This window comes from Bos indicus x Bos taurus, chromosome 7 (assembly GCF_003369695.1).
Source record: "Bos indicus x Bos taurus breed Angus x Brahman F1 hybrid chromosome 7, Bos_hybrid_MaternalHap_v2.0, whole genome shotgun sequence".
In the NCBI taxonomy this organism is placed as follows: Eukaryota; Metazoa; Chordata; class Mammalia; order Artiodactyla; family Bovidae; genus Bos; species Bos indicus x Bos taurus.
This window is the reverse complement of record NC_040082.1, coordinates 64,138,337-64,162,599: the sequence shown is the minus strand read 5'-3', so window position 1 is coordinate 64,162,599 and position 24,263 is coordinate 64,138,337. Positions and strand designations below refer to the sequence as shown.

The window sequence follows — 24,263 nt, the reverse complement described above, 5'->3', positions numbered from 1 at the left end:
AGCAAAAATCTGCATATAACTTATGGGTGGCCCTCTGTACGTGCGGTTCCTCTTTGTCTGCAGTTTTCCATCCTTGAAGCCAACCCACCACAGATAGCGGAGTACTGTAGTGTTTATTATTGAAAAAAAGTGTGCGGATCGGTAGACCTGTGCAGTTCAGACTTAAGTTGCTCAAGGGTCAGCGGAGGTTACTCTTCCCCCTTGTAACTGATAAGTGGTCCGTGAAGAGCCACTATGACATGGGAATAACCTGCTCTTCATCACATCCCTTCCACTCTGAATCTAGCATCCTTCAATGATTCTTTTCCCAACCAGTCTTTACTATGTTGGTCATAAAGTGGTGATTTTCCAGTTCCCATACTTTCTCCACGTTTATCAGTTGGCATTCTCCTTTGAGTAAGAGCCTACCATCCCTGCCTTGCACCCTCCCTCTCTTCTTCCTTCCTCCCTTTTTGCTTCCCCCATCTCCTGCTTCTGCTTCTCCTGCTGCTTCCTCATCATAGTCTCATGCTACGCTATGCTAAGTCGCTTCAGTCGTGCCCGATTCTGTGCGACCCCATAGACAGCAGCCCACCAGGCTCCGCCATCCCTGGGATCCTCCAGGCAAGAATACTGGAGTGGGTTGCCATTTCCTTCTCCAATGCATGAAAGTGAAAAGTAAAAGTGAAGCCGCTCAGTGTCCGACTCCTAGCGACCCCATGGACTGCAGCCTACCAGGCTCCTCTGTCCATGGGATTTGCCAGGCAAGAGTACTGGAGTGGGTTGCCATTGCCTTCTCCATCATAGTCTCATAGATGCCTATTTTATTCCATGGGTTATAAGCTCTAGTATTGTTATGTATTTGGATCCTGAAATTGTCCCAGATGTAGCCAGTGAAGTCGCCTTCCAGCTTGGCTCCTGCGTCCTTTGACGCGCTACCATCGATATTTTGAGTTTGCTTTTCGGCATTAACAAGGTACTTTCAGGCTTGCCTTGTACCTTCCTTGCCGCTGCCCTTGTCTTGGAATCAGGCATTGTGCTCAGGAACCCCGGTTCCTTTTAATGGAGAATGGTATGTAAATAGGTACGCCCCGTGCTACTGGCATGTCATTGCTTCTAGACCCCTTCAAATATAGGAGGTACGTATTGTATATATATACACACAAATACACACTTAACACATCCTAGCTTCGAAATAAATAAATAACACGCATTTGAAGTTATATATGTATATATGTCCTGGAGAGGAAAATAGCAACTCACCCCAGTATTCTTGCCTAGAGAGTTCCATGGACAGAGGAGCCCGGTGGGCTACAGTCCATGGGGTCACAAAGAATTGGACGTGACTAAGTGACTGGCACGCATATGTGTATACATATTTCAAACTTTATATACCTACATGCGTGTATATGTATACAACCTGCCACGGTTCCATGATGTTGCCCTCAAGCCATCCCATCCCTGCTTGTTCTTCGTTAGCTCCCTTCATACCATCCCACATTTGAATCTCCCTTCCTCTACAGTGAGAACCCTGGCTCCCAACAACACCACACATTTACTGATACCCTCAATCATATAATATACATAAAATAGTTTCAAAATTTCTATACCCATATTAACTGTATATAAAAAAAAAAGGCCTAACTAAAAGAGTTCACCTGGGAGTTCCCTGGTTGCCTATGATTAGGATTTGGTGTTTTCACTGAGGAGTCCCAGGTTGATCCCTGGTCGGGGACCCATTCTGCATGTCACACAAAGCACAGTCAAAATCCAAACGAGACAGAAATAGAAAGAGTTCACGATTAGTTTGTAGTTCTTTCCCCCCTTTCCCCTTCTAAGGGGGAAAGATGGTATATAGTCAACATTTGCTGCTGTTGTTGGTTAGTCACTAAGTTGGACTGACTTTTGCGACCCCATGGACCGTAGTCCACCAGGCTCCTCTGTCCATGGGATTTTCCAGGCAAGAATACTGGAGTGGGTTGCCATCTCCTCCAGGGGATCTTGCATACTTTGTGGTTTTTTTTTGTTTTTTTTTTAAACATTACTTGGATTACCTCTTATTTCCTTTCCTTTTCAGTGTTGTTCTCAATTTAGGTTTATCAGATGATATCTCATGATTAGATTTATCAGAAGTATGTTTGGTTCATTTGCTTTCGATTTTAGCTTTTTGTTCCCCTCATCCTTATTGATAGAATTTTATTTCTGATTATGTACAATATTAATATGCTTCCCAAAGTCCAAGCTGTATTAAAAATATGCTCGGAGAAGTGTTACACCATTCCCTCAGATGTAACCAATCTTATTTTTTTCTGTTTTTTTTTCTTCCGGTGTGTCTCTTTTTGCAAAAACCAGCAAACATTTTATGTTTTCCTTTTTTTTGCTTTTTTCTTACACAAAATGTCGTATACTGTGTTTTTCATTTAGCAATATATTCTAGAAACCACTCTATCAGTTAATAAAAGTCTTTCCCATTCTATTTTACAGCAGCATATTTTTACTCCATTGTATGTATATAACAGGGGCTTCCCTGTTGGCTCAGAGGATAAAGCATCTGCCTGCAATGCAGGAGATCCGGGTTCAATCCCTGGGTTGGGAAGATCCCCTGGAGAAGGAAATGGCAACCCACTCCAGTATCCTTGCCTGGAGAATCCCATGGACAGAGGACCCTGGCGGACTACAGTCCACAGGGTCACAAAGAGTCGGAAACAACTGAGCGAACAAGTTTATTTTCAATCAGTTTCCTCTGTTTGAGAATTCAGGTAGTTTGCAATATTATGCTGCAGTGAATAAACTTTATGTGTTTATATGCTCATTGTGGGAGATGTATCTTTAGGGTGATTTCTTAGAAGTAGAACTGTTGAATCAAGATAGAAAGAGACATAGTTTTGTTACTGTTCCAGACTCCTCTTCATAGGAGTTGTACAAAAGGCATTCCCATCAGCAGTGTGTGAAAGTACTTATTTCTTTACAACTTTGCCAACAGAACATACATCAAGATTTTGAATTTTTGCCAATCTTATAGGTAAAAAATAGTATCTCAGTGAAGTCTTGTTCTGTATTTCTCTGATTGTGTGTGAATTTGAACATCTTTCATAGATTTTAGAAGCATTCTTAAGTCTTTTTGGTGAATTGTCTATTTATGTCTTTGCTTAATTATTTTCCTATATGATTTTTAAGAGCCTTTTAAAGATATGTTAGCCCTTTATCCAGAGAAGGCAATGGCAACCCACTCAGTACTCTTACCTGGGAAATACCTTGGGAGGAGCCTGGTAGGCTGCAGTCCACAGGGTCGCTAAGAGTCAGACACAACTGAGCGGCTACACTTTCACTTTTCACTTTCATGCATTGGAGAAAGAAATGGCAACCCACTTCAGTGTTTTTGCCTAGAGAATTCCAGGGACGGGGAAGCCTGGTGGGCTGCCATCTATGGGGTCTCACAGAGTCGGACACGACTGACGTGACTTAGCAGTAGCAGCAGCACTTTATCCGGAGAAGGCAATGGCACCCCACTCCAGTACTCTTGCCTGGAAAATCCCATAGACGGAGGAGCCTGGTGGGCTGCAGTCCAGGGGGTCGAGGTCAGACACAACTGAGCGACTTCACTTTCACTTTTCACTTTCATGCATTGGAGAAGGAAATGGCAACCCACTCCAGTGTTCTTGCCTGGAGAATCTCAGGGATGGAGGAACCTGGTGGGCTGCCGTCTATGGGGTCACACAGAGTCGGACACGACTGAAGCGAGTTAGCTTAGCTTAGCCCTTTATCAGTGATGTACGTTGCAAATATTTCCTCCCAGTTTGATGTTTATCTTAATTTTACTTGTGGTGTTTTATTGCCATGCTAAACTTAAAAAATATTTTGTAGTCGTCAAAATTATCATTTTTTAAAGTTGATTTCATCTGGATTTTGATTCATAATTCTTATAGAAGGATTCACTCATGTTTTCTTTTAGTAGTAATATAATTTAGTTTTTCACACTAAGATCGCTGGTCGGTTTGGAATTTATTTTTGCATGTAATGTGAAGAATGGATCAAATTTAATTTTTTTCCAAATGTCTATTGTATCAGTACTCTTTATTACAAACTATATCTCTGCCTGAGTGACTTGACATATCACCTTTATCACGGACTAGATTTCCACAGGAAGTTTGGTTTATTTCTGAACTTAGTCTGTTCCATTCGTCTGTCTTTTTATGTGCCAATACCACATAGTTTTAATTCTGTCTATGCCTGCATGCTCAGTCATGTCCCAAACACAAAAGTAGTCATGTCTGCTTTTGTGTTTTATCGGAGTGTGTTATAGTTTTCTTCATAAGAGTTTTGAATATTTCTTGTTAGATTTATTCTTAAGTACTTTATCTTTTCTACTGCTGTTTTAAATGGGAGGTTTCTCTTACATTATATCTTCTGATTATTTATTATTTGTGCTTATGAAGGCTATTGACTCTTGTTTATTTTATATCCTGCTGCCTTGATGAATTATTTTATTGTTTGAGTTAGTTTAGTGGTTCTCACTACCTGGTCTCAGTACATTTGAGGTTCCTGAGACACATTTAGTGGATTCACAAGGTCCGAATACTTTTTGTAATAATAAGACATAATTTGCCCCTTTATTAATAACTTCATTCTCTCTTGAGTGTACAGTGGAGTTTTCCAGAGGCTACATAATGTGTGAAATAATAACAGACTAAATGCAAAAGCAGATATGAAAATCCAGCTGTTTTCTGTTAAACTCTATAACAAAGAGATGTGCAAAAATGTAAAACAATGTCATTCTCACTGGAAGTTTTTGTATTTTCAAATAATGCTATTTATGTTAACATGTTTATTAGCATTACTTTTAAATTAATATTTAGAATTTTCTCAGTTTTAATGTCTAATTCAGTAAATATCAGTAGACATAACCCACGCAAATTAAAGCTCTTTGAGGTCTTTAATAATTTTTAAGGATGTAAAGGAGTTATAAGATCAACACTTTTGAGAAACTCTTGAGTTTTATCAGTTCTTCTCTAGGTTTTCCGGGTATGCTATCACGTCCTGTGCAGTACAGCTCACTTTCTTTATTCTGTTACAACTCTCTCGAGACTCTTACCGTTTTCTCTTGCCCAGTTTCACTAGCTAATCCTTCCAGTACAATGCTAGTAGCGGGAAACTGGGCATCTGTGTCTTCTGTCTTCAGCGGAAATGTCTCTGGTGTTTCCCCATTGAGTAATAGGCTGAGATGCTGCCTTAGGACTGTGTGTATTATGTTTTCTAAGTTCCTTTCTCTGTGTTTGGTGTTTTTCCATTATTGTCTAAAAGTTTCTTTGGTATTTAGAAGGGTTTTTATTTTTGATCAAGCCATTGCCTTTGCATTTGTACCTTCTACACTGCTCTTAATCTATCCTATTCTTAAACTTTTACCTTGTGGACTATCGGTTTCAAATGATATAATTTACTCCCATCTATTACCTAAACAACAGTCAGTGGTCATATTTTACTTTCCCCTTTGTTCCCATTTTTAAGGTTATGTTTTTTCTGCTTGGTCAGAACATATAATGTTTATATATTCTTCTGTTACCATGACCCCAGCTTCTCCTTCTTTTATTCTTAGCTCTGTAATTAAATATATCAAGTGATCACCATTGATCCCTTTGCTGAAGGCCCTCCCCCCATTATCTTTTGGTTGGGTAAAGCTTGGTTTGATAAGGCTAAATATAAAATCCGTGGCTTGTCCTCTCTTCCCTGTGTGTTGAAAATGCTGTTTCAATCTGGCCTTGTTGTTTATGCGGCTCAAAGGAAGTTTTATGCCAGACTAAATTTCTCACCTGCATTAAGAATTTGATGCTTTTGCATAGAGGTTGAGGATGTTTTTGTCATTAAAATCAAGTCCTTTTACTAGGAAACATCTCAAAATTGATCATTCTAGATTAGTTTTCCAAGCACACAGGGGCCTCTTCAATGTGTTGATGTATTTCTGTCGCATTACTTTTCTTCTTCATGGACTCCAATCATATGTATATTGGAGCTTCTTTGCCCACGTTCCATTTTAACTACTTTCTCTCTGATATTTTTTATTTCTTTTTAAACTAATTTCCATTCTGTTTTTTTGTTTTACCTTTCTTCATTGGCCCTTATTAACTGTTTTATTTAGACTTATTCTTTCTTTGGTACCTTGTCATTTATTCTTTATTTTTGAGATAGTTTTGAATTTTTCTTTAATTTTTTTTCCCGAATTTTATCAACTTTCGCTGCATTTCTTCCTAATTTGAGGAATCCTCTTTTATTCTTAGGTTTTATATGTGAATCTAGCTTTTTATAGCTTCAAATTTAAAATCGTATTTAATTAGCTTGAAATGTTACTTTATAGCTTTCTTCTTCTGTTTCATGGTTGTTTTTTATTTTGGTGGGAGGGTGAGAAAATTTTTAGCTAAACTGTTTGATTTGCATTTGATCTTTTCTTCTTACAGTAGCTGCTGCTGCTAAGTCGCTTCAGTCGTGTCCGACTGTGCGACCCCATAGACGGCATACGGCCTTATTCTGATTTTGTTTCCCCCTCCACTCCTGAGTATTTTTGAGGAGAGAGTTCCTATTTCAAGAGCGCCCTCTTATGTCAACATAGTGAAGTACAGTTTATTGAATGGTTAGTGCTGGGAGTGGAGAGAGTTGAGTTCAGTCACTGTGGAATGTTTGCGGCCCCATGAACTGTAAAGGCTTCCCTGTCCATCGCAACTCCGGAGCTTGCTCAAACTCACGTCCATCGCGTCGGTGATGCCATCCAACCATCTCATCCTCTGTCGTCCCCTTCTCCTCCCGCCTTCAATCTTTCCCAGCATCAGGTTCTTTTCCAGTGAGTCAGTTTTTCACATCAGGTGGCCAAAGTATTAGTTGCAGCTTCAGCATCAGTCCCTCCAATGAATATTCGGGACTGATTTCCTTTAGGATGGACTGGTTGGATCTCCTTGCGGTCCAAGGGTCTCTCAAGAGTCCTTGGGAGTGAAGAGACGGGTTTGGTATATTTTGTTTCTGACTCTCTCTCTTTTTTCCTGCAAGATTCTTAGGTTCCTTCTCTTTCTTTCTTTCAAAATTACTGTCAATGCTCTAAGGGGCAACACTTTAATTTCCTTTTTCTTTTAAAAGTCATAATTCTCTGTCATTGCTGCCTCTAACCCAACTCACTTTTAAGTAGTTTCCCTGTAGCCAGTGTTGTGAACTGCTAAGTTTAGTGTGTTTTTTTATTTTCCAGCTTTGTTGAGGTATAATAGACTTTGGTGATGGACTTTTCTTTTCTGGGATCATTCTTTATCTGTGTCCTCCACTCCCCTCCTCTTTTTCCTCATGGATTTCCCAAGACTCCCCTTTTTAGTGCTCTATAGTCAAAAACTTGCAGCAGTTGTCGGTGCTGTGTTGAAATTTGGTGTTCATTTCTTTACTTAACTGTAATTTGAAGTTCATAGTATTATCTAGTGCCTTGTAATGTTGAAGACATGGATCATGTATAGATTTTTTTCCTGCCTACCCCCACCCCCCATCAGTCTTAGCTTCTTTGTATGTTTCTTGCTTTTGGTTTTAGATGTGAGGAAAGGTTTGGATTTAGGAAGCCACCATCATCTTCCATCTTATTACTGAAAAAAAGGTGAAAATGTTGATTTTTAAAGGAACGTCTATCATTGCAACAAATGGTTTTAAATTACTTGGATTAACAAATTTGGTGACAATAAGACCACTACCTGTGTTAATCACATTTTTATTTATTATTTTCAGTGAGAGAAATGTTCCATAGTGGAAGTTTTTAGAAATCTTTTCATACAGCATAGGAGTTGTACCCTATTGTGAGAGAGGGTGGCCCCTATAGAAACATAATTATTCTTCTTAAAAACACTTATCCTCTGAAAGCCATTTCGGTTTTAATGCTGGCATTTCCCTACTATTCCTTATGGTTCAAGAATCCCTGCACTCATCTTCTTTGCTGGTTGTTGGCATATTGCTAAGTATCCAGTAATTTTTTTTAAGCATCAAAAGAAATACCCTAAGCTCTACATTTTTCTCTTGATGGGGGTGAGTTCAGTCTAAGCTAAGTCTTTGCAAATGAGAAGAGCCTTGGTTCTGACAAGTGGCTGCTAACAAGGGAATTGCAAAAACCAGGAGACTATCTTTGTAATAAGGCAACTGTATGTTGTTTCTTGGAGCTACTGTTTTGGTGCCTTCTCCAGTGGTCTCTCAGTGCTTGTCTTATTCCATTTCTAGTAGGTGTTTTTTCCCCTCCTCAGAGAATCTTTGTAAAAACTGAGGACAGTGCAAGGCAAGTATTTCTTAAACAAGACATAAAATCACTAGCCATACAAGCAGACAGATTGATAAATTAGACCACATGAAACGTACAAACTTCTCTTCATCAAAACACACCATCAGGAAAGTGAAAGTCAGTCTATAGGATGGAAGAAAACATGTATCCTACCCTATAAGTAACATTCTATAAATGTTATAGAATTCTACTTAAAGAATACATAAGTAACATTCGCAAATTCATAAGAAAAAGACAGCTCACTAGAAAAATGTCCAAGGAAGGCCTGAAAAGATATTTCATAAAAGAGGATATCCACATGGCCAAAAAGGACATGAAATAGTGTTTAGCTTCATTAGTCATCAAAGAAACACAAATTAAAACCACAGTGAGATAACACTATATTTACCAGAATGACTGAGGTAGAATAAGCAAACAAACCCAGAAAATACCCAAGTGTTGACAAGGATATTGAATACTGGAAATCACATACACTTTGTGTAACTGTGTCTGCTGCTAAGTCACTTCAGTCGTTTCCGACTCTGTGTGACCCCATAGACAGCAGCCCACCAGGCTCCCCCGTCCCTGGGGTTCTCCAGGCAAGAACACTGGAGTGGATTGCCATTTCCTTCTCCAATGCATGAAAGTGAAAAGTGAAAGTGAAGTCGCTCAGTCATGCCTGACTCTTAGCAACCCCGTGGACTGCAGCCTACCAGGTTCCTCCGCCCATGGGATTTTCTAGGCAAGAGTACTGGAGTGGGGTGCCATTGCCTTCTCTGGTAACTGTGTCTACCAAGGTTAAAATATGCCTTCCATTCTAGGTGTATGCCCAAGAAAAGCATGCATGTAAACCTCAAAAGACATGTATTAGAATGTCATAACAACACCATTTGTAACAGCTCTGAACTGGAAACCACGGACATACCCATCAAGAGTACGAAGGATAAATGAATTATGGTATAAATTCACAGAGTGGAATACTATATATTGCGATTAAAATGAATAGCCTACTTCTATTTCCAACAATATGGAATGAGGCTCATACACATAAGGTTGTACTTCAATAAAAAGTTAAAGCAGGAATAAAAACAAAAAACTAGACCAAACAACCTAAAAACTGATGCTCCAATGGGAGGTATTCCTGGGGTTTTGTATTAATAGTGAGAGCCTCCACGTTTAGAACAGGTTGGATGGCAAGGCCACTGAGCTAGTTGGGCCCCCAGTCAACTGAAGGGGCCAGCGTGGCCACCTGGCCAGCCTCTGAGCCACAGTTCTGGGACGTGACAGGGGAAAAACCTTGATAATGTCACAAACTAAAAACAAGGACAGAGTCTTCTCACCCACAAAAGTTACAGCTTTGAGAATTCCTTTGTTTTTAATCAATTTTTACTCAGGCAACGTAGAAATACAATTGCCTTCGTTTACAACATTACAGGTGATAGAATATCACAGATTTCCTTTAAAATAGCGTGAGGTGGGAGTGGCTGGGGGACCATGGTTAAAACCTGATTGCTCATTATCCGATGGTTGTTGAGCCTGAGCCGCAGATACTTGGAACCTTGCTGTGGTGTTCTCTGCATTTTTGTTTCTGCTTAAAGTTTTTTTACTATAAAAAGCAAACACAACACATCATTATTGAAAAGGCTTAAGTCACTATAGATCTCTAAGCTTCTGGTATTTATTCCTCTTTTCCCTGCCGCAGCTAACTGTCACCAGTTTAGGTCTGTCTTAGGAGGAAACAGATGGCATGTTCTAACTAGGATGATTTGAGGAGGTTTTAGTAGAGAGACCCTATGTAAAGTCATGTCAAGGGAAGGCCCAAAGCATCACACAGTACCCCAGGGAAAGCTTTCTCACCTTTAGGCCCAAGGAACCGAACCTGGGAGAAGAGAGCCAAGCAACTTGAAAGGGGCCGGGAGCTTTGGTTGTGGTCAGTTTTTGGAGACACTGTAGGTAGAAACTGGGAGAATAAATACTCTGGTCTCCTTCTCCTCCATTCCTTTGATCTTGTATTGGTGCTCAGCACTGGCTGGAAGGCAAGGTCACCCGCTGGTGCCTCCCAGGGCATGGGGTAGGCTGGAGCGTGGTGGAGAGTGGATCTGCAGGGGCACGTGGAAGATATCCAGTGTAGGTCTAACCATATGTTTTCCAGTGTGTTTGTGTATGTATATTTATGAATCCAGTGGGTTTTCATTGTTGTCTTTTTTTTTTTAATATCCTTGGGATCATATCACATGCCTCATTCAGCAACTTGTGGTTTTCACTCATCAGTGTGCTGGTGTTCTTTCCATGGCAGTACTTCAAGATCTACCTCATTCTGCCTTGTGCCTGATAGTATTCCACAATGTGGACGTAGAATAGTTTATCTTACCGTTAACCCTTGACAAAAACTTAAGTTGCTTCCTTCTTGAGACTTTGTTGTCTTAACCCTGGAGACTCTCTGGCCATCTTGGGAACATCTGGAAAGTGGCCACATGTAAAATGTCGTTTGTTTCCATGGAGTCTCATGATTGGTTGAAGGATTTTTGTGTTGTAGGATATACTTGAACTATTCAAACAGCTCTGACTTTTGGCCGCTGAGACTGCTGGGGAGAAAGATAAGGAAAGTCATGAGGACTGGATCAAGAGTTGGAAGATGGAGTGTGAGTTCCAGGTTTGCCCCTGCCTTGCTGTGTGACCTTGGGCAAGTTGCTTAACCTCTCTGATCTTTGGTTTTACCTCTGTAAACTGCAGATGATATTCCAACCTGCTTCACCTGCCCCCTGTAGTAGTTGTGAAGGTGTTGGGAAACAAAGGGTGAGAAAGAGCTTGAGGTGGAATCCGGTGACAGTTCCCTATCAGAAGACAGGGCTTGTGCTTCTGTTCGCCAGGCCTCTCCCTGCAGGCAAGATCATGGCAGAATTTCCAAGAAGGGTGCTGTTTCCCTGCTCCCGTCACCCCAACCACAGCCGTGGCTCAGATTTGGCTTCCCTGAGTATTATCCAACCTTGTGCTTTTTGGTTGTTTTTTTTCCATGGGGCTAATTTGCTATGGGACTTGGACTCCTTTTTTCCTAGAAGCCTGTATGTCTCTTGGGATTGGAAGACATGGTCCAAAGACCAGTAGCCAGTCCTTCTCTCTTCTCTGACTTTAGATCAGAGAGGCTGCAGGTGTCACAGTCACCACTCCACAAGGGCAGGATGACAAGCTAGAGGATAGATCTGTGTCCATTACTTATACCAGAGCATCAGAACTCGCTTTCCCCAGAAAGCATCTCTTCCAGTAAACCACAGCCATTGCTCCTTGAGTGCTTATCGTGGCAAGCACCATGCCAAGTGCTTTCCATAACCATCTCACTTGGTTCTCACAAGAACCCTATTATCTGTAGTCTTACTTCCATTTTACAGAAGAGGAAACATAGGCTCAGAGAGTTTAAGGTGCTTGCCCCAGGTCATGCAGTTAGAAAGAGGCCGAGTTGAAATTCACACCCCAGTCCAGTCTCTCTGTGACAGCAGGGCCATGTCCTTGGCCACTGGGCTGTGTGCCTTCCTGGCTCACTCTGCTATACCTGAGGCCACTTTGCCCTGCGTTTCTTAAGGTTTCAGTGTGATTTGACCTGGACTATTTCCTGTCCATGTGTGCCTGACTCCCTAAAAAACAGCGAATATGTTTTCTGCTTTTTTGTGCCCTCTGGAGTGACTGGGTTAGAGTTGTGTATGTAGTAGGAGCTCAGCGAATGCCAATTTCTTGTGAAAATCCTACTGGGGTGCTGTTGGCAGGACCGGCAGAGCAAAAAGGCAGCATTGGCCCTTTATGGAAGTTATCAAGAAGATGAATAAGGCTTGAAACGCGAGACCCTGGCAGGGCTGACTCAGACCTCACAGAATGACTTGCCCTGGCCTTTGAAGAGCTGAGAGCTATTTACATCCAACTAATGGACCTCGCTGGCTGCGAGCAGTCAAAGCCGCTGTATAAATACTCCCGCCTAAGGCCACAGAGTGAGTGAGGACAGGAACAGGAAGAGACCCCTCCCCACTCTCCTCCCCTCCCTGAGAAGCCCATGGGGGAAGCGATGGCTCTGATTTGGTGGGGAGCCACTGGCAGCGAGCCCGTGCGTGGTAGCAGCGTGGAATCTAGTTGGCAACGTGGTGTGTAGAAATCTCTCACGGCACGAGGTGCTTTGAATAAATAAGTGGTGGCCAGCTGTTAGTCTTCCTATTGGCGTGAACATCCATCATGGCATGTTTCAAATATAAGTCTGGGAAGGAGAAGCTCAGACGCCCATGAAAGGCAAACGCTAGGCTGATCACCCAGCCCAGTCTGGCACTCATGCGCCTCAAGAAACTCACAAACTGGAAACACTGGCAGGGGTCTGTCCCGGGGGTTGGACACAGGGTCTCATGCTCTCTATAGGTGTCCCCCACCCCACCCAGGAGCTGAGTATTTTCCAGCAGGGGACTCATGAGGACGCCAGGCTCCCGCTAGGACCTGTTTGGTGGAGTCAGTGCAGTGCTGATGGCAGCTTCCCTTTGCTGGGTGTCCTTCCCCATCTCCTGCCACTGGCCCTGAATCACAACAGACCTTGAGAACAGGTGGGCTGGGAAGGGCAAAGGCTCCTCCCACTGGGCCCAGCCCCTTGTCTGCACATGGTGGTCATGGCCCAGGGGCTGTTTGAGGTGCCCTGCTTTGGGGCTAGCTGGTGAAAGGGCAGAAGGTCACCACCAATCTATGGTGAGCTCTCCAGTGCCACTCTCTGTCCACTGGGAGCAGGTCCAAACCCACCGTGGCAGTCTCGTCTACCCTCAGCCAGGCTGGGCGAAGGAGCCTCGGGCCTGCCTAGCCTGTGCTCCTCACATCCTGCAACCAAGTATGGTCTCTCTTGTCTTCCTTTAGGATCATTTGTATTGCTTTTTTGTCTTCCTCCCTGGGTATTCATTCATTCACCTACTCATTCTAAAAATATTATTTTGCATCTACAGTGTACCAGGCACTGGGAAGACAGGGGTGAGCGAGAGGTGGTCTCTTGTTACTGGAGCTGACCTTTCATTGGAGTGGGGTGCGCAGTCAGATAAAACACAAGAGACTAAAAGATAACATCACGTTGTGAAGAGTGCTATTAAAGAAATAAAGGGGAGAGAACCTACTCTAGATACTGTGGCTTTTTTGCTGCTACTGCTGCTAAGTTGCTTCAGTCGTGTCCGACTCTGTGTGACCCCATAGACGCCAGCCCACCAGGCTCCCCCGTCCCTGGGATTCGACAGGCAAGAACACTGGAGTGAGTTGCCATTTCCTTCTCCAATGCATGAAAGTGAAAAGTGAAGTCGCTCAGTCGTGTCCGACTCTTAGCAACCCCATGGACTGCAGGCCACCAGGCTCCTCCGTCCATGGGATTTTCCAGGCAAGAGTACCGGAGTGGGTTGCCATTGCCTCCTCTGGTGGCTTTTCTGAGGAGGTCACTTTTAAGCTGAAGCCTAAAGACTGAGAAGGAATCCACCAAGTGAAGACGAGGGGGACGAGCATTCCAGAAGAGAGACAAGCATATACAAAGGGCCTGAGGTCAGGGAGAGCTTGGTTTCCTCGTGGAATTAAAAGACTCGGAGGTGTCTAGAGTGCCGAGAGTTGAAGGTGATCTAAGAACAACTCAGAGTGGCATCTCAGGCCCTGTGACAGTCTGGAGAGCAGAGGAGCTCAGTGGGCTCTGCTAAGGTTGGGGAAGCTTAATGGGGAGAGGGGGCGTGGTGCACTGAGAATGTTGCTTTAGGAACATTCCGTACACTTGTTACAGGTATCAGGAGGCTAGTGCTTGCCACGTGTTGTACTGAGTGCTGGGACGGATGACATTGAGTTTGGATGGTCTCCTGGAAGCAGAGAGGACCCCACAGGGTCTTTACCTTGGGGTGACATGGTAAGATGGGAAACGGAGCAGCCCCAGGGGCAGTGGCTTCAGTGAGTTCTCTGCAGAATGGTTTCCCAGAGACCATTCCCCACTTTCTTCCTGCAGCCTGAGACCCAGGCTTGTCTGGCCTTTCGCAGCTGGTGTGGCCAGTGCCCTCTTCATAGTAGGTGCATGGTGGCCCCGGACTCTGGAGCGTGAGCTGAGAGGAGGAGGAAGAGGTCTGTTCCAAGGCACAGAAAGCACAGAGGCTGCAGACGTGGAAAGGGGAAACAGCCCTTATTGCCCACCCTCTAGGCAGGCAGGGAAACTGAGTCCTAGGGGGAAAGTCGCAAAGTTTCTTGACTGGCTGCTAATTGTACTTTGCATTTCATGTTTGAAAAGTACTTAAAGAGATGGACGGTGTGACCTGCCCAGCTCACATATCTATCTGTAGTGCCGTGAAGGTGGCTGGCCTGAGAGTATCTGCCATCTGTGTCCTAGAGAGCCCTCAGCTTGTGTATCCCAGCTCCTTTATTCCTGAGCATAAATGGACTTATCTCTGGCCACAGAGGCTCTATACCCTCATGTGTTTGGAGGGGTCATTTCTATTCTTAGGCTCTTTGCTCTCCTTGAAGGTTTACATAAAGTGTTTTTAGCTGTTACCCACACTAACCTCTGCTTACCACGTGGAAAACACTGGCAGGACTTATTTTGCTTTAGGGTTTGTGGGAGGAGAAGGGGACGATGAAGGATGAGATGTTGGATGGCATCACTGACTCAATGGACTTGAGTTTGAGCAAGCTCCAGAAGATAGTGAAGGACAGTGAAGCCTGGCGTGCTGCAGTCCATGGGGTTGCAAAGAGTTGGACTCAACTTATTGAATGAATTGAACTGATCTGAACTTGGGCTTTAAATGGAAGACACTAGGGCTTGTTGGATAGGCTTTGGTCTCCAGAGTCATGCCGCCTGGGTTCTGGCTGTTTGGAGCAGTGACCTGACCTCACTGAGACTCAGGTCCGTCAGAAGAGAGAGTCAGACAGTGGTCCCTGCAGTGCAGACTGCGGCTTGCTTGCCCGGCGCTTGTCCTCAAGCACATTCTATACACAGCTCAGTGATGCTGCACCCTGAGTGCATCACAGTCACCAGAGGGTCTGTGCAAGTAGGTGGTTGGACCCCCCTCCCCCAGAGGAGCCCAGCCAGGAGAACTAAGGTGGGCCCAGGAATCTGCCTTTCCATCCGGTTCCCAGGCTGTTGGTCCCAGGACCACACTTTGAGAATGGCTGCGTGAGTGCATTTAATCAGCCATCACGACAACCCCCTCAACTTGTTATTACTGTTATTATGACTTTGCTGATGAGGAAATTAAGGATTAGCGGGTGAAGTAACTTGCCCAGGGTCACACAGCCGCTGGGCGGTGAAGCTGGGATTCACATCCCAGTCTGGGTGACGCACAGCCATCATTCCTGGACTCCGAGGGGAGTTGTGTGTGAGTCCCAGCAAGTGCCTGTCTGGCAGGGATGAGGCACTCCATACATGCTGGCTGCGGGCCCTTTACCCCTTCAGACCCGAGCGGGCCTTTATCGGAGATGATAGTTGACACCGAGTGGTTTTCATTATTGTTTGGTGATACAGCAGAACCAAATTATACTCAGAAAACTTAGATGAGAAGATCTAGACTAGAAAGGATGACTGGCTGGAGAGGGGCTGATTCACCAGACAGTCACAGGCCTCCAGGGTGGGCAGGGACCATGCAATCACTCGTCCCGGCCCTTCCCCAGCAGAGGGTTCCCAGCCCCGTGGGAGGGCTTCCAGGGCTGGGACCTTCACTCACTCCGCTGACACTGGGACAGAGAGAAAGGGCTTCATTTTCAGAGGCGGGGTGTTGGCCTAATGGAGCCGGCCCAGGCCCGCAGAGGGACATCACGGCCTCTGTCTTCCTGAGCCTCTTTCCCCAACTGGAGTAGGGGGTCTGGTCCCCACAGGACAAGCTGTACACTGGGAGCCCCTCAAGCCTGTGCAGACAACATGGGTGCAAACACGGAAGACTGAGTCCAGGGCAGCACTGGGAACCTTAAAGCTGGACTTTACAGGAGGGGAGGGACTGCTGGTGAGGGAACTGGCCTGAGCAAAGGTTCAGGCAGTGTAAATGCAAACGGCTCCCTCAAGTCACATCATGCAGTTCTTCCAGCACATCCAGTCCTATCTCCCATTGATGTTTCCTCGATGGAAACGTTTCTACTCTAGTCAGATAGTGGGCCACCTTGCCTACTAGGCAGAAGCGTTTGGGTTGTCTGCCGTTGAGGTAAAGGAGCAGGGGGCTGCAGAGTCCTAGAAGCAGGCAGATCCACTGCCTGTCTTGGCCTGAGCTTCAGCTGCTGAGGGGGCATGTTGCTTTTTTTTGTTTTTTTTTTTTTGAATTCTCAGTCCAAACATTGTTGCAAACTTTCTAAGTAAATCCTCTGGAAGCTGAATTATCATGGAGACATCAGCCAGGCAGTCCCTTCTTTGTACCCCATCCTCTTTTTTTTTTTTTTTTGCTGGCAAGGAATGGATTTGGGGAGTGCCATTGTCTGTGTTCCAGCTCTCCCAGCCCGGAGCAGACCCTGCTGAAGCTGGTACCTTTATCTTGGTGAGCTCAACCCTCAACTCTCTGGGTCTTAGCTGGATTAAGGGCCTAGATGTTGCCGAGGAGGAAGGAGGGACCTCTGTAATTGCTGTTTAAATCTACCTAACAATAGCCACATGTGGAGCCAGATTTGAGGGTTATTAAATATGAGCACCATTCTTCCCCCAAACATGCCTGTGTTTGCATAGCTGGGCAACATGGGGCAGCGGGGGCTGAGAGAAGGCTGCCGAGTCAAAAGGGGGCTTCAGAGGCCCCTTTTCTGAGAGAGAGGGCAACCCTGGGTTTGGCTGAGAAGCCCGGTGACCAGAGTCTCCCAGCCCTGGTCTGGGCTCACTCTAGGCCCCTACTCCTTTCTTTCTTTTTTTTTTTATTTTTTAATTTTTTGGCCAGGCATGTGGCACATAGGATCTTAGTTCCCTGACCAGGGATCGAACCTGCGCCCCCTGCATTGGAAGCAAGGAGTCCTAACCACTGGACTGCCAGGGAAGTCCCCCCTGCTCTTTTCTTAGGGGTTCTCATCCTCTGCAGCAACTGCCTGCTGTCTTGGTGTGACACAAGGGAAGGACGGGGTGCTGTGGAGAGAAGCCTGTAAGCTGGCTTATCTGCTGCCATTTGGGGACAGATGGTCATGTGCATCTCAGCTTTGCCCTGGTGCCCCTTGCCCACAGTGAAGGGTGATGGGCAAGGACATTGTGTTGTGACTGTGTGGCATGCCCAGCTCCTTCCATGGCGGGGTGGAGGGAAAGCCCAAAGGCTCAGTTTCCCAGCTCTATACCGTCAGGCCTGAGAGCTGACGGTGAGTCACATGGCCTTATTCTGACCAGCTGATGTTTTGGAGACAACGTGCTCTGCAGGTGTGTGTCTTTGTGACAGGAACCAGCTCAGGGAAAGACCTGGAGTGAGTGTGGAGCTGCCTCTGGAGGGGGCGAGGTCCCAGGAAGGGTGCAGCCAGCTTCCGGTGCCACCCTCTGGCTTGGGTGTGGTGCTACCACCTGAGGCTGGGGGTGTGGGCTCCCCTGCAAAGGTCTAGGTGCTCTGGGACCCTGGAGGCAGGACGACAGGTGTGGCAGAGACAGAGACCAGTGGATGCCGATAATCCGGGAGGGCTGCCGCTCTGAGTGAGCCCCAGGGCGGCCTCTCCTGTCACTCATCAGACATGGTGGCTTGTCAACCATGGAGAACAGAATTAAAATCCTGCAAAGACATGTCTTTCCTTTGATTTTTGCTTTAAATGACAGATTTAAGCAACTTTGTAAACTGTGTTATTCAAGTTAAATTTCCAGAAAGGAAACTAACACGTCATAAAGACAAAGGACAGACAGGGAAATACATTTGTATCACATGATAGATGAAGAACGTACACATTTCTTACAAATCAGTAGAAACTTCTTGCAAGGTTGTGGAAATAGCAACCCTTGTAAATGCTGGTGCATGTAGCCAGGGTATTTCTGAAAGGCCCTTTGGCATTAACTACCTTTAAAATATGCACAAAGCTTTATGTTTTGCCTCTTTCTACAAGGTTCTGTTTCTTACAGATTTTTCTCCCAATTTTGGACATCTTTTAAAAAAAATTTCTATATGGCTGCACTGGATGTTCGTTGCTGCATGCCAGCTTTCTCTAGTCATAGTAGGCGGGGGCTACTGTTCGTTGCAGGGCACGGGCTGCTCATTTCAGTGGCTTTTCTTGCTGTGGAGCACAGGCTGTAGGGCGCGTGGCCCTCAGTGGTTGTGGCACACGGGCTGACTTGTTCCCCGGCACGTGGGATCTCCCAGACCAGGACTGAACCCGTCTCCTCGGCATTGGCAGGCGGATTCTTAACCCCTGGACCACCAGGGAAGTACAGTTCCCCCCCTTTTTTTTTCTGGTCATGAATAGCAAATTTTTCTTCTTTGGGTACCATTGTATAACATATTTATTGTGACTTTTGTTATGTTTATATACGTATAATGCATTTGTTTTGAAATGCTGTTGTAGATCATTTCTACCCTGTCCGTAGTCCGTGTTAGCCATGTTTCTAAGAGCACTGTAACACCAGGCTCTTCTCCAATAAGAGTGGGGTTGGGGTTGGGGAGAAGGGAGAAGTATGGGCTTTGGTGATGGTCAAGGATGCCAGCCCCAGCAGTGTACTTCACTCTCTGGGTGGTTTCAGGTGGGTTACCTAACCTCTCTGAGCCTCAGTGTCTGCATCTTTCACAGAGAGTACTGCACCCAGGGGCACTGTTGTGAGGATGAGATGAAGAAGTAAGAGTAAAGCCCCTGGGCACTGGTTCTGCCTGTGGGGACTGCTTGGTGAATGAAGTCATGGGTACCAGGTGGACAGGGTTCCCGTGACTAGCACTTAATCATTTGGGCCCAGGGAGCTTCGGTGGTTACTAGGTCCAATCCCCTGTGTCTTGACAGGACTGTATTCCAAGCATCCCCAAGAGACTGCTATCCACTCCTATCTCAGGGACCTCGGAGGCGGCGCGGGGGAGCCCAGACTCCTGCTTACTAATGCATTCCAGTGTCACACCCTTGGAGCCAGGAAGTCCTCCTGAGTATCTACACTTAATCCCCCTGGCTAGATTTGAAGGTTATTATTTTTTTTTCCCTTACTGTTTCTGTAGGGGAAAAAAGACTGAAATTTTGCTCGTGCAAAAAGGTGTCTGACTTCCATGGCAAGCAGCTCTATTTTGCAATCTCCATATGAAATCCCTTGGTAGGAAGGCTCAGGAGGAGGAAGTGAGAGGGGCTGTGGAGAGAGAGCTGTAATATCCTGGGACTTGTCCCTGATCAGCCCTTGGAAAGGAACCACATTACTGGACATGTCCTCCCTTGACACCCGTGTATTCTCCTGCTTGCACTTATCTCTACGTGGCTGTCTTGAAGGAATGGAAGACTCACTCTGACCTTCCTCCCCCAGCACACCCATCTTGCTACCTCCTCCAGGGTCCTTCCTCTCAGGGGAGTCTCTGTCCATCCACTCACACAGCTGGACACTCAGGGGGCGTCCTTGACCTGGCCGCTCTAGCCCCCGGGGGTGTCCGGCCCCGTGTCTTGTTGGTTTTACGTCCTGTAGCTCTTGAACCCCTCCGCGTCTGTCCGTCCTCACTGCTGCCACCGTATCCCCCTGCCTTGTCTCTTGCCTGGACAGCTGCAGTAGCATCCTTGCAGCCCCCTCCTTTTACCTGGCCCTCCTGGCCTTTTCTCCATTCAGCACCCAGAGCCATCTCTGCAGAACACCCTTGCACTCACCTCTTTAATGGTGTCCCACTGACCTCTGTAGAAAGACCAAACCTCTTTGGGTGCCCTCCAAGCCCTTGTCTGTTGTCTTGCCGCTCCTTGCTCTTTACTCCTCAGCCACTTTGGCCACCTCTCCCAGCTCCTCAAACATACCATGTTCCCTCCTACCCCGGGGCCCTGACACATGCTCTCATCTCTTCCCAGACCACTTTCTGCCCTACCCATATCTGCCTGGTTAACTGTTACTTATCCCTTAGATGTTAATATATTAGTTATTTCTAGCAAAGCCTTCCCTGACTCTCAAGCCAGCTCAGGTGCCTTTATCAAAAGCTCTCCTGGAGCAGAGTTCCTTTCCTTTAGAGTCCCTCACTGAGTTTACAATTAGGCATTCATTCATGTGTGTGTGTGTGTGTGCGCCCTCAGTCATGTCCGACTCTCTGCGACCCCATGGACTGTAGCCCACCAGGCTCTTCTGTCCATGGGAATTTTCAGGTGAGAATACTGGAGTGGGTTGCCATTCCCTTCTCCAGGGGGCTACAGTCTTCTGTGGTGGGCTGTGGTCCATGGGGTCACAGAGAGTCAGACACGACTGAGTGACGAACATTTTCACACTTTCTTTGGTGTTTAGACCAGGCAGGAGTGGTTCATCAGGTGTTTCATGCAGGATAGTTGTCAAGTTCTAACCTAAGAGGGGCTTTGTGCTCCTGAACAGGCTGGTGTACTCAGAGCCTTTGTGGATGGGGTTATACCTACATGCTAGAAGAAGGGCTCTTGCTATTTATAAGAACCCCATTTTTATGGGGTGAAAAAATCAATCCTTCCCTAAAGCGAATAATTACCAGCCGATTGGTCCCTTTTGTGCCTTCAGTTTGCCATGTGCACTAAGAGCTTAATTAGCTACTTCCTAGAGAAATAAGTGACTTTAGCTGGTCACACAGTCTTTGTAGGAGTAAGCTCCAAGGGCCCTAGTGGTAATGGGGTCTTCTCAGGCAGCTGGTCAACCTCCGGGTCTCAGAAGTGACGTCGAGGGCGTTTGGTGGTTACCACAAATAAATTGTCACTGTGTATGAACCCCGCAGTGAGCTGAAGAGCTAACCCTCTTTCTGCATTCCTCCCATTCTCCCCTCCCAGATGTATAATGCCCTCTTGCAGTTCCAGTGTCTCGGTATTGATGGGTAAAAGTGCCAACTTGACAGGCTGGTGGTCTAGTGAGCAGGTCGGCCTGGGTTTGTCCTGGTTTGTCACTGGCTGTCTGTGTAAGCTGAAGCATCCCTTCACCTGTTTGACCTCAGTCTACCCGCCTGATGCATCGCTTACAGGTGTGTGGGGCTCCCTCTAAGAAAACAAGTCAGAGAGGCTTTGAAAAGTCTAACATTCAAATCCAGAGAACTCTGAGGATGGAAATAGACCCATTGGCAAACGTGAAGAATTTTTAATGCTTGATCTTCTGTTCTAATGTCTGACCTCCTGGTATAGGTTCATCTATTTCTCTGGGCCTCAGTCTCCCCAAGGAACAAGCGGGTTTGATTCTGGGTTGGCAGATAGAAGAACTAATTGCTGTCCCACCTCTGCTCTCCCGCAGTTAAGGCAGACATCACTAATGAACACTGAGTATGCAGTCCTCCTCGGTAGAGAGCCACAGCCAGCCAGCCAGGACTCCTCTCTCCAGGCTTGCCTCAGCAGTGAAGCTGTTTGTCAGTTGTGGAGAGCACACCCTCATGAATCAACTGATGTGCCTATAGGAGGATCAAGGCCCGGGGAGGCTGACTTGCCCAAGACTTGGGGGTAAGTGCACTTGTGAACTTACAGCTGGCTTTGGGGAGGTGGCTTGTTGGCGTCTAATGTTTGGAATGTACTGAACAGGTCCAACTCAGGTCAAAAATGGACCCGTCATGTGTTTCAAAGGCATCACTCTTTTCTTCTGCCCACCTCATGGGAGGCCCTTGACTTTGTTCACTCTCAGAGGTCTCTGTGGTCCTTTGGCTGCCTGCCTCCCCTCCTGTCACGGGGTGACTGTGGCAGACTCCAACAAGGATTCTGCCAGTCCCCATGGAAGCAGATCCATGGCCATGCCCCTCCCTGGGACCTGGGGCTGAGCACCCTCCTTGGAACAGGTATCTGGGGCCACGAGCTCCAGGAGGTGCCATCCTGTCTTTAGAAGCGAACTGGTTTTCCATCATGTAGGGAGCTTTTCTGCCCAGAGGAGTGAGGACAGAGAGTTATTTTGTAAAGGAAGAGGCTGGGGAGGCTGTGGCGAGAAGAAGCATCGGGAAGCTTAGGTGAGCGGCTCAGCTCTTCTCTCCCCACCCCATCCAGTGTGGGGTCCCCATGCGAGTGTGTGGCTGGGGAAGGAAGGGCGTGCCAGATGGGGCCTGAGCTGAATTTAGGTGTGGGCCTCTGAATGAGCAGTGTGATGTTTGGCCTAGGCTCCTGAGGGTGGCAGGCCCAGCTGAGGCACCAGCTCTGTTTAGTCAGAGGACTGGGCCTAGGGGCAGAGGCCTGCGTGCTGGTGGCCTGCCTACTCATTGGCAATAGAGTAGTTGGAGGTACCGTGGGAGAGGCAAAGGTCCTCTCTGCTCTGTACCCCTCTCATCCCCTTCTCTAATTTTATTCTTTCTCTCTTGCTTAAGAAACTGATGTCATGAAGACATGATGTGGCCCAGTAGGCCAGACCCCAATGTGACCCTGTCCAGACCCCAGGTCCAGACATCCCTCCCCCACTGCTCAGGTGTATCTCAAGGGCCGGGTACCATTGCTTGTGAATTCTGGGCATCTCAGACAGGCAGTTTTCCTGCCGACCTGGTTATGCCATCTAACAAATTCATTTGGGGGCGAGCTCGGAGATGAGGTTCAGAGGAGTGTGAGAATTGTCTTTTTAACTGTCCCCAGGATGCCTGGAGCAGGCTTGGAGGATTCTTACTAATCTAATCCCTGTCAGAAAAAGAACGATAAAACAATTCAGGCTTTAGAAGCCAAATCCCCTTCCTGCGCTCACACTCCTCCTAGCTTTCTCCCGGACTATTTTCCCTCCTTTGTGATGAAGTCGTGGTTCAGCTCCTCCATAAGGGTTTCAGTGGATTTCATGTTTCACTCTTCCATTTTTCATATTTAAATTTGCTTTACTCTCTGGTTTGACTTTCCACTGACCCTTGAAGAATTGGCGTATTTTAAGGAGGGGGAAGAGATCTCATTATAGGAAATGAGAAAAATGGGGCAGAGTTTTAAAACTTTTAATGACTAAAACACTGTTCCAAGTCGGTATTGCGCTGGGGTTGAAGTCACTGTTTGGTTACAAGTCTTTAGGTCTAAACGGGGTTGATGACATCTGTTTAATTTTAGATGTCTGGAATACATTCTGAAAATAATGAAATCCAAATGTATGACCAAATTAGAGAACAATTTTATCTGCGACAAAGAAGTTTTTAAAATAAGAGCAAACATTTCGACCAAACAAAACTTTAAAAGACCCATCAAACCTTTGGTCATCTTGCCTCAACTTTTTCCCAGTGGGTCTCCATGGTTGAGAGAACTCTGTGTGTGAACCAGACGTTATTATGTAATTTTATACCCATTTTCCTGTCCTTTCTCTGAGCGTGCGCTCTGCTATGGGCTGTCAGCCCCAGAGAGACTGTGTTTAGGGAAGTGAGGACCCTTTACGGCAAAGCTTCACTAATGAAGCAAAGGGCTCTTGTCACCAGCACTTGGGGCTACTTGTCAGCTGTTGTGTAATAAGCTGGATAGCTTGGGCGGGGACCTGGGGAGAAATTCAAAAGTGCAAAGACCATGCTGGTGCCACAGGGGGATAACCCTGGGCATGGGGACGGACAAAGACTATTTCTGACTCACATGCCCACTGTGACTGAGGCAAGTCCCTGACCCTCTCTGGGCCTGGCTTTTTCCATCTCTATGAGGAGCTCAGGGATTCTGGGAGGCTTGTCAGGGTTGACCTCCCTCCAGGAAGGTTGTGTTGTGCTGAGGATCCCCTATGATTAAGACGTGCACTGAGCAATTCCTCCCACCTCCCTGGAAGTCTGGCATCTAGGATTATGTGTAGACTCTGCCCATGGGAGTCTCTTCATTGTCCAGTTCCCGGGAGTCCTAGGAGGATAACCAAGATTCTGTGTCTACTCCATGCTGCCAAAGAGTCCAGTGTCTGGGCCACCTCTTCCATCCTTGGTGAGACTTTCCTATTAAGACAAGAAGTAAATTACGGTTCAAGTTTTGCCTAATGTCTTAAAACATTTGGTTACTGGGCAAGGTAATTCTTGCCCAGTGTTTGTGCCTTCCAAATATTTGTAGATTCTTACCTGTGTGCCCT

General features: G+C 46.1%; 1 protein-coding gene across 6 annotated transcripts in view; it reads left to right on the top strand.

The window, feature by feature from the left end:
- The window catches only part of LOC113895342, a 205,455-nt gene that overhangs the window by 20,538 nt on the left and 160,654 nt on the right, over nt 1–24,263 (top strand). For all 6 annotated transcript variants that reach the window (XM_027546456.1, XM_027546454.1, XM_027546455.1 and 3 more), the window contains exon 2: nt 21,528–21,730. In XM_027546456.1, the coding sequence (XP_027402257.1) occupies nt 21,528–21,730 (203 nt within the window). The remainder of the gene's footprint in view (nt 1–21,527; nt 21,731–24,263) is intronic.